Genomic DNA, 10,772 nt, shown 5'->3' on the forward strand with positions numbered 1-10,772 from the left:
GTGCTAAAGAATGAATATAAGGATATGACACAGTTTTGTTTGCATGCTGAAAGATGGAGTGCAGCAGCTGGTAGCACTTACACTGTACCTAAAGGGAAAAATCAAATTTGCAGTTACAAAGTGCTATACTTAAAAATACATGTCACTCACAGCTTGTCAGATAAAATTTTAAGAAAGGGAAGAAAAATGTGCCTCACAGCTTTAAAATTCATCAAGTTGCGGATATGACACAGTTTTGTTTGCATGCTGAAAGATGGAGTGCAGCAGCTGGTAGCACTTACACTGTACCTAAAGGGAAAAATCAAATTTGCAGTTACAAAGTGCTATACTTAAAAATACATGTCACTCACAGCTTGTCAGATAAAATTTTAAGAAAGGGAAGAAAAATGTGCCTCACAGCTTTAAAATTCATCAAGTTGCAGGCTGCTAATGCATAATACTTTATAGGGACAGTGTATCTTGTAACTGCATTATTAAGAGAAACTAGATCATGCCTTCTGTTTCTTTGCAGAGTCTTAAATTTTCCTACATTTTTGAGTTAAGGAAAATGTATTATTTTTGTGTGAAGATTGTGTCTTAGTATTGTTTGGAAAATACTAATTTTTTTTTTAAAAAACTGACTGAAAATAGGCACAATTTCAAAAAGCCTCAAATGGTGCAATAGCTTGCATGTCACTGGAAGTCAACAGGACCAAACTAAGTTCCTACGTTATTTCTGAAAGGCTCAGATGCCTCAACACTTTTATAAAATTTGCAAATGCATAATACCATTTCCTTGCAGTCACATTTGTCATCCTCAGTTTCCTATCACTGGAAACAAAGTTTTTAATAGTAGAAATTTATTAATATATTAAAAAGCACTTGCTTACAGCTATTTCTAAAGTAGAAGTTACTTTGTTTAATTCTTTGTTGCGACGTGAATATATACAGAGATGATACAAGAAAAGCAGTTCACAGTAGATTCTCACAGACAAACATGAAATCTAATGCCTGTTATTTTCAGAACTGGACTTCCAGAGTGAGGAAGTTCCAACTCCCAGAAAAGCCATTTGTATTTGCAATGATAATAAATACCAATTTTTTTTCTTGAAACATTTTGGTTTTAGATGAAGAATAGTAACAGATGAACTGCAGCATCACAATCTACACAAAAATATTTATCCTAGGTCGGAACAAAGCAATAATCTAGAACAATATGCTGCCTCCAGCAGCGCCCAAGAGCTGATGCTTATGGGACAGTAAAGTTAGGTAGTGGTACTTGCTCCAGCTCCCAAAGACCAACAGCTGAGGGATTTCCTGTGCAAAAGATAGTATCTTGTGTTGAAGATAAAATGAACAAATAAAATGAAACAGATGCCTGAAAAAACTGCACAACTTTATAATGTACTTATCAACGTAAACAGCTCTGTCTGATGCAAGAAAAAGAAATAAATCATAGGAATACAGAATTGTATACAGAATAAAAAACAATAAAATGCACTGCTGGACATGTTCTTGCTAACTTGTTCAAACTGTATTTTAAAATGCACAAGTAAGAATTAACTGGAATCAATACACAGGACAAGTGAAACAACTAAACAGAAAGTAAGCTAGAATCCTTTTAATATGATACTGGTATTCTTATGACTTCACCAGTACTTACAAGAGGATCTTTTGAGTCAAGAGTTATTTTAAACTTCTCAATACAACGGTTTTGAAGGCACTCTATGGTAGTAACTTCTGGACTGGTAGACATAACAAATACTGTAATAGCAGTAAGCAGGCTAACTTCGTCAAGTTCTTGGAGAAGTCCATCTGCTATCAATAAAGTAAGGAGTCAGTTAGATTCGTATTAGAAAGTAATTCTATGAATTCAAGCGTTATAGAGAGGTGGAATAGAAATACTATTGTTACTTTTCTCTAAGAATCTTTTTTCGAATGCATGACATACTCTGATGCACTGATATGGACTTTTACCATAATAAAAGCCAAGGCCAAAATGGGAATTCAGGGGTGGTTATATGCATAGTTAGAAGTAACAGCATACTCTTATTCCGCTGTTCCTCTGTATAAAGAGAAGAGCTGGTATAACATATTCTGGTACAACCTATGTTGAGAATAATATAAAATTTGCAGTAAGAGCATATATTCTTTTGTTACAAATTAAAAAACCAGCACTATAATCAAAAGTTCCAACAACAAATTATAACTTAGAGATTAAATGTGAGGAATGATAAAAGTACTACAAACTTGGGAAGCTGAAGAGGCAAGCACACTAAACAAACTAACTTTTAAGACAAAAATATTTTTCCTTGAACTACAGTTTTAATACCCTTTGCTTCAACACAGACACTAATCCTTTGTGGAGAACCTGCATGCAGTACAGCTGTCTTTTATGCTCAGCTGCACACTGAGGTTGTAACTCCTGTTTATTCCATCGTACCATGTAATTCTATGTAACTACGTAATTTAGGGGTAAGCCTGCAATCCCAGTTTTACACCCTTACAGATGACAACTTCTGTTATGAACTGTAGGGATAAGACTGCACTATAGTTTCAACAACACTTGGTAGTCAACTAATTCTCCTGTGACTAAGACACTAGTCTTTCTTAAAAATGTGCATAAATTTATATAAATAAGAACAAAACAACTTGTCACCCAAACATTTTTGGTTTGTTTTTTAAACACACAAACCCAAAATTTGTGCTTACCTTGATCCCAACAGTCAAGCACTGTGACCAAAGCACTACGTAGAAGATCAGTCCAAGCAGTCCGACTCTTCTCTGCTCGAGCCATTGGAGAAGACAAGAGTCCTTTAAGAGCTTGCAGAGATGCAGCAACCGTCAAAGGTAACTGTCCATCTTTCAATTTCACAGCAGTTTCTTTAAGTACTCCAATGATTAAGTACAGGATAGTAGGAAGAACCGAAACACTTCCTGTACAAGCAAACAAATTTCACAGAATTAAAAAAAAAAAATCAGGTACTTTTTGCACTAAAACAACCGAAGCAGTTTCCTTGTAGTCTCTTTTTTATTTATAATTTTTAATTTTTAATCACCTCTGTGAATGGAGGCACTGGTAATTTGAATAAAGACTTGAAATATCATATGATTTGCTATAGCAAACATGGAGTCAGACTGCTTCAGTGAAGTTAAACCTTTTCCCCTTTTAAATTAGCATTGTGTATCTTTTCCCTGATGCTTTTATTGTATGAAGTCTGGAATTATGTCATGTACAGAGAAAAGCAAGAACAGAAAGATCAGAACCACTGAGGACCAGAAGAAGAAAAGCTATGAAAGTATACAAAGTACTGAATAGCAGAAAACAAATTATGAGCAAAACAAATTATTATCTAAGCATATTTTGCAAAGACAACAATACAGTGAAGGAAATTTCAAAACTGCTCAGAGGAAACATTTCTCCCACATGATGCAGAGTTAGCCAAGGATGTCATTGCTCCAGGAAATCACTAAAGTCAAGAATTTAGTAAGATTATTAAGAAGAGGATCTCAGACCAAAAATTCCTAGAATTATAACAAAAAACTCTAATAAATAGTTTGGAAAAGAGGAGACCTCAGGAGAGCATCAGATTGTCCCACTGCCTACTGAACAAATCTACATCTCTCCCTAAGAATCTGACAGTTGACCTGTCAGAATAAAAGACTATTAAAAAGAAAAATAATCACAGGAATAACTTGCATAGCAGTTTTACATATTATATCTTCGAATATAATAGGAATACAGAATTCTGCACATACTGTAGACAAGTAAGAAACCTGCACACTTGTGTGTTGCTCCTGTCTTGAGTTCTGATTCAGCAAAACACAGCTAAGCATATGGCTTGATATGTTTACCTCCTTCCATAATCAGCAAAATGCCTATGTTTTTTAAGATTTTAATATACTGATGTTAGTGAGAGACCTGTTGAATAACGAGGGTTTCTGACAAATGCATAAGCATTTTCTAAACCTAAGCACGTCTACCTTCTATTTTTAAACAGCCAAGTTTCTGAAAATTGACTGTTGGAATTCAGTAGTCAATGCAGTTCATCAGCATAATTTATTTGAAAATTGTATTATTCATATATATGATGACAAGTGTGGTGTCTGAAAGAATAGACATGGTATTCACAGGAGTATAACTTCAGTTACCTATTAAAGAGGAAAAAATAATGCAATTCCACATAGGAATTCTCTTCTATTTGATTATATGAGTTGACTTTTGGATATGCTTCCTTATTCAAATGACTGCATAATCAAGCTTAAGGTCCTCATTTTAGTCACCTGACTTAAATGCTCAAGTTCTCTAGTGTAAACACCCCATCTGGTCTGATCCTGCAAGCTGTTAGTCTGTGGAATAACTTGAACAACTAAAGACAAAAAGACCTACAGGGGAAAGAGAAAAATCACAGATTATTCTTCATACAAGACAGATGCCCTCAGACCTAAGTGATGTTATGTTTGTTTCCTTTTGCTTTGAACTCATAAATAATGAGCTGCAAATGGAAAAGAGAAATTATATCATCACCCTACAATGACAGCAAGAAGTGCCTACTATACCATTTGGAGTATGCTATCCCTCGAAGAAGAGTCTTGTAACAGAGAAGAAATTAAGAAAAAAGAAGAAATTTCCAGGGCTGGTAAATGCGAAAAATTGCTTAAGGTGTAACACAGATACCTAAGGTGGGAACAGACGACTAGGGCAGAACTGGTTTATATGTGTAACAGTATGGAAAGATCATTTGTCTGAATATGATACTGGGGGGTGGTGGGAGGAACGATCTTAAAGTTTGGAATACATCTAAAATGATTCATGGGTAGAAGTCAACTAATCTAAGAAATTAACCATAACTCCTTACAGTGATTTCCCAATGTTCAAATGACGGCTTTAAGTGAAAGGTATCATGACACAGTTTCCTTTTAAATATATCTGTATTACAAATTCCAGAACAGACATTTCAAGTAGAATACAACTATGTAGCTACTGTATACTTCCTTGTACAAACTGGAGTCTATAAATTGCACTGCCACATGTGGGAAGATTAAAAAAACCCAACTTAATTGCTTCCATGTTGTAACTTGTTTTGCAATTTGACAGTCAAAAATGTAATTAGAACAGGAAATTGTCACAAGCAAATCAACAAAACTTGCTGCCAGATATATCCAGCTGATAAAATTGGGTGTAACAAGTGGCCTCAGAAGAGTACAATATTCTTTCATTAATCTTTTCTTGCAATGAAACAGCATACCTTCAGGAGAGCAGATTGCAGGAACATCAGAGAGAATAACTAATGCTGCTGCTACCAGTCTACTTCCATTTTCTGACAATAACAGATGTTTTCTAGATTGAACTGCAGGGCTACAAGTTAATTTTGGGTTGAGCTGGGGAAGCTGCCTGACAAGAATACAAACACATAATTCCAGTGCTGCGAAGACTAATGATTTCCCAGGCACCAGTCCTCCTGTATCTTTCCCTTCTCCAAATTCTGGTAACGTTTCCTTTTCTGCAGCACCATCATCAACTAAAACAAAAAGAAGAAATATGGCAGAAATTTGCAGGCTGTATCTTGTTTCCAAAAAGTTTACTTCTTAAGACTGTTTCATCACTAAGTGATAATCTTGATATATATGTATGTACATGTATATGTATTCCAGGTTCTACTGGCAAACATCCATCCTTTTGAGTAAGCACCTACGCACTGATTGTCCAAAGGCAAAAGCATGTGCAATAGATTTAGCCATAGGATGTGCTGAGGCACCAAGCCAATATGATCTCACCTGATATAAGTGTTTTGATTCTTCTCTCAGTCTTTTTTTTGTTTTTTCTTTTAGAAAATGAACTTTAGGGAGTTACAGTCAGAGTAACTAGTGGAGTCTGGCTTGTAACAGCTAAGCCTCTCCATTGCTCTACTGCAGCTGATGCTAGCTTTTCGCTAAGATTCCTCCCTCCCTGACTATCCCAACTGCAGTTTCTCTAGTTTTCCTCCCCCTGTTCACCACCAAAGCCACCTGCTAACTATCATACCACCCCAGTTCCTTATGTCAGGCACCTGGACTGACTTAAGTAAACCAGGATTAGTCACCAACTGTGAAATACTTCAATTAAGAACAATTTATCACCTTCACGAATCCAGTTTTCCAAGAAAGAATTGCTTTAACCCTGATAATATGTATTCAACATCTCATACATTACTGTACCTTCTGCGCTTCTCCGCTTTTCCTTCACATGTTCCTGAGCTGCAAAAAGAATCAGCCGAACCACTTCAAGGGCAGCAAGCTGAATATCAGGTGATTCTCTGGTCAATATCAGTCGATGCAAAACATTCAGCAGCTCTACACCCAACTCCTACAGTAAAAAAAACACTTAATATATCCCCATTTTAATGAAGAAATTTTAGAACTTTGTTAATACTTGTTAAAGCCAACAGCATGACTCTTACTAATCTCACTAAGGAACACATTTCATACAATCACAGAAGTTGGCATTTTCTTCAACATCTAGCTCCTAGGTCCCAGTAGCAGCAGTCCTGCTCAATTCTCCCAACAAAACAGTAATCATGGTAATTTAGATATAAGGAACTTAAAACTACAAAAAGGCCCCACCAAGTAATCCTTATCTTACAGATTTTTAACTCGTGAAGGTGGAGATACTAGACTGTCTATCCTCCCACAGTATATGCATTTCTGTGAAGGGAGCACCAACAGCAGAACTGTGGCACGTCCACAGACTTTATCACTTTTGCTGGGTGACAACTGCATGGCACAGAGGATAGTATAAGGCTTAATTAAAACAAACAAACAAAAAAGCAATTTCAAAGTTACTACTTCTTTTTAGGATTACAGGTGTGTTGTGGTTTGGGTGTTTTAAATTTTTATCTTTCATACCACTGCTTTTGTACAGTTTCCTTTTATAATCCTCAATATTTACAACTGAATTAATTAAACTGTTCTTTGATAGTGAGAGTAAGAGAACTTTTTTCTGAAATTTTGTCTTTACTTGGCTCTCATCCTACTCATCTAATTACTCTTTCATGACAAAATGTCCTCAAGTTCTCTGCCCCTCACTGTCGTCTTAAAGGCTGCATGTTGTGCTCTTTTTCTCTCCTCCCTCTACAGCTTTGGATTTTGGTAAAGCATATAATTCACCTACTACTTATGTTTTGAGGATTCGTGGATATACAATAAAGAGCACAGATACTGTTGAAACTAAAATTATTCCTTAATTCTGGGAGGCTTTTGACCATTAAGACATTACCTGATCACCACCTATTTTAGACCTCGGCCAAGGCACATCGAAGAGTGCCTGTAGCGCACGCAAGCAGGCAATAATGTTCTCCATTGATGCATCTGACCGAGGAGAGCAGAGAAATTCCACACTAATTCCTGTAAGCATTAGAAAAAAAAAAACCAAACATATGTGCTTGAAATTTCAAGCAACAATTTTGTCAATTACTAAGTAACCTAAGAGTAGGTTGAGCAGATATAGGAATAGCATTTGCATTTTATATTAAGTGAACTAATCTTCTATTGCTAGTATCTTGGGGCAAGAACTGTAATTCCCTCAAAAGAATGAAAGAACTTCATCTTCCAGACAGTAAAAGACACAGTTATAACTGGCTATTAACATAAATACATTGTAAAAATAAAGGATTTTCTAGTAAAACACTAGATCCAATGAACAGGTAGACAATTCATGATGAGTAAATAGCAGAATTTTTGCCTAATCACATTGATTTATGTACCAGAAGGAAATAATGGAGAAAGCAATAATAGTTCACAAACTCAAAGGCTGAGGCTTTATCTTCCCATTTTACAAAAATGTTTAAGATCACAGCTACCACAATTGATCACCAGCAATAAGTAAATTACTTGAAGTCTAAGTTTGGAAATCCTACAGCAGATAAAATAATCACTGTTTTCTGAGCCTTCAGGACTGTTCAGGTGACATTTTATGACATCAGGGATAAACTTCATATAAACTGTGATCCATATTCTCATCCCAGTTGTAGAGCTCTAATTTGAAGATGTGTGATGACTTGGGAAATTGATGAATATACACTAAAGAACAGCTGTGCAACAGAAGGTGTCCCTGTTTTAAAGTTCTTTTCCGTTTCTCTGTAGGAAGCAAACATGAACAAGTGGATTATGTTCAGAAGCAGAATAAACAAGCCAGGTGTCCATGGTAAAGTATATGAAATTTGAAGCACTAATCCAGTAGTATAGGAAGCAGTGGAAATGAGAAGCTTTTTTATCAGAGGGCCAACTTTTAACTGAGAGAGCAATGGAATTCAAAAGGAAGCTGGCTCTATGCAGGAAGACCGGGATTCAAAAGAAGCCATATGCATCTGGGTCATACAAACCCATTCCAAAAAGGGCTTCCAAATGGAGACAAAAGAGAGACCAAAGGAAAAAAAAGCAGAAATGCCTAATTGTGTAAATTTAGAGAACTGGGACTGAATTCAACTGCCTGATTGGCCTCTGCAGTAGTGGAGGCTTAAACAAAGCTTTAGGTGAACTTAAGGAAACACTTCTTCAAAGTGAGGGTGACCGAGCAGTGGCACAGGTTGCCCAGAGAGCCTGTGGAGACTCCTTCATCCATGGAGATATTCAAAAGCTGTCTGGACACGATCCTGGATAACCAGCTTTAGGTGGCCTTGCTTGGGCAAGGGGTGGTGGACAAGATGACCTCCACAAGTCCCTTCCAACCTACACACTATTCTGACATGCAGAACTGTACTTCAGCGATGCTAAACTATACATTCTGTAATTGTTGTGCTGCAAACATGATAAAACCCACCCTTGAACTTGCAAGTTTAGGACCAGAGCAGAAAGCACTTACTTAGCTCACAGTGTTTTTTCTACCACCTTCGGGAAAATGCTCTACAATTTTCTCACCAGGACTTAAAATTTTTCTGCCTGCATATTTTTCTAAGAGATGAGATATTCAATGATACAATCAAATGTAAATAATTAAATATTTGTTTTCTAACAGTTTTATCTATTAAAAATGGTATTTTGGGTTACAGCATCTAGACAGATTATGCACTCACTAACCCAAAATCAGATGAAATCTGTCAGTATTCACATCCTCAGGAGATTTCACCAAGGGCCTGGTAGAAGAATCTTGACACATTGTAGTTGGTGTGACAGGTCTAGAGAGATTATTAACTCCTTCATCTGGATCAGCAACGATGAAACCTGTGCTAGTAAGCCATAATGTTGTAGCATAAAGTATTAGTGCCCAGGAGTTGTAGTAATGAGGTCTGGCATTTTCAATGGTCTCTGCTGTATAAAATGTACCACCTATAAGAAGAGAAGTTACAGCTTTAAGGATGTAATTTATTTTCAACTACAATGTTTTCTCATTTTTATAAAAGAGATTCTTTTTACTGAAATTATATTTATTGTATTTTATGTATGACTTTTAAAAAAATGTTCAATATTAAAAGTCAGGCTAACAAGGGCACTTGATTTAGATTTATTTGGATAGAATCCAATACAATTACCTTTTTTTTCATTCAATGATAAAATTACCCAATAAACAAGAATACCAAATAAACTACTTTTCACACCAGTGAAACCTCTGTTCTCAAAAGCAGTCTTTAGGTAGGTACACAAATATGCATGTTCTCTCTACAACTTAATCTTTCTGTGATCTTAACACAAGTCAGCTAGGACATTATGATGGGCACTCACAAGTGACCTATGAAAATACAACTGATTTGCCTTCTTACCTTCTGCAGGCAGTTGTGATGTATATTCTGAAGGCAAAGTTAAGAGAGCAAAATCCTGAAGTGCAGCAAGCCAGAGCTTGCTTAATGTTCCCAGATCTGCCTGTACTAAGTCCAGAAGTCCATTGGCTGAAGAGGTAACATCTCTGTAGCTTTCTTCTGAAGAGTTTGCAATTTTTAAACAGTGGTGTGCATCACTTTGGTTTTTCTGCTTTTCAACTGCCACTATGTAAACCTGTTTATATATTTGGAAAGAGATTTACAAATATTAACACTTGGAAAACTACTGTGATAATTAGCATGACTGCCTGTTAAACACATATGAGGTTTTCTAGTATCTCTTCTTGCTTCTCGTCTAGTAGGCATGGGTGAACAAGCTCTTATTTTCTAACCCTTCTGAATCCTCACCAGCTAGTCTTGATGCAAGGGTCCCTATAAAGGTGAAAATACTAAAATTCCAAAACATACCTGCAGTTAACTTCACTGCTCTTACAAATTAATACCTTACTTGTCCAGCTTCAGCTTCCAATCATTAAACCCTGTTACAGCTACAAGACTGAAGAACTTCTTACCAAATAATATACCTATAATCATGATCCTGAAACCACCATCAAATTATTCCTAAAACTCCTTTTAAGTGAAATGACACACTGCACTTGCAACCAACTTCTCAAAACAACTTATTACTCTGCGTTAGCAGTAAAGAATGAAGAGTAGAGTCTTGCATCATTTGCAAACTTTGGGTGACGGTAACATCAACAGGTTAACTTCAATGTGAGAAAGTTAATTTCCCCAGATGCCTCTCTGGTTATTGAAAAAGACAGGCTTGAGAATGCTTCAGACCAGAGGTCCTCTTTTTGTCTCTCCAAAATGCCCCTGGAGGAAAGCTCTTCTCAGCGATAAAGGAGACATAGGAGAGCAGTTCAACTAATCTAAAGTTAGCTTTTGTGAGTATCCATCTCCCACAATTATGATTTCTGTATCTTTTTCAAGTTTGCTAGTTGTAGTGGGTTGACACAGGCCCACAACTGAGCACCCACCAAGCCCTTCTCTCACTCCTCC

At 36.4% G+C, this 10,772-nt stretch overlaps 1 protein-coding gene across 1 annotated transcript in view; it reads right to left on the reverse strand.

Annotated features, from left to right (window-relative positions):
* The window catches only part of LOC104515935 (HEAT repeat-containing protein 5A-like), a gene marked incomplete at its 5' end in the record, with an annotated part of 10,728 nt that extends 783 nt beyond the window's left edge, over positions 1-9,945 (reverse strand). Inside the window, 8 exons of the mRNA XM_010160111.1 lie at positions 1-88; positions 1,643-1,797; positions 2,692-2,916; positions 5,229-5,501; positions 6,178-6,325; positions 7,235-7,362; positions 9,034-9,282; positions 9,714-9,945. The exon at positions 1-88 is cut by the window's left edge and continues 132 nt beyond it. Of these exons, the coding sequence (XP_010158413.1) occupies positions 1-88; positions 1,643-1,797; positions 2,692-2,916; positions 5,229-5,501; positions 6,178-6,325; positions 7,235-7,362; positions 9,034-9,282; positions 9,714-9,945 (1,498 nt within the window). The remainder of the gene's footprint in view (positions 89-1,642; positions 1,798-2,691; positions 2,917-5,228; positions 5,502-6,177; positions 6,326-7,234; positions 7,363-9,033; positions 9,283-9,713) is intronic.
* Between the last annotated feature and the right edge of the window lie 827 nt (positions 9,946-10,772).

Source organism: Eurypyga helias, unplaced genomic scaffold (genome assembly GCF_000690775.1).
Source record: "Eurypyga helias isolate BGI_N326 unplaced genomic scaffold, ASM69077v1 scaffold4191, whole genome shotgun sequence".
In the NCBI taxonomy this organism is placed as follows: domain Eukaryota; kingdom Metazoa; phylum Chordata; class Aves; order Eurypygiformes; family Eurypygidae; genus Eurypyga; species Eurypyga helias.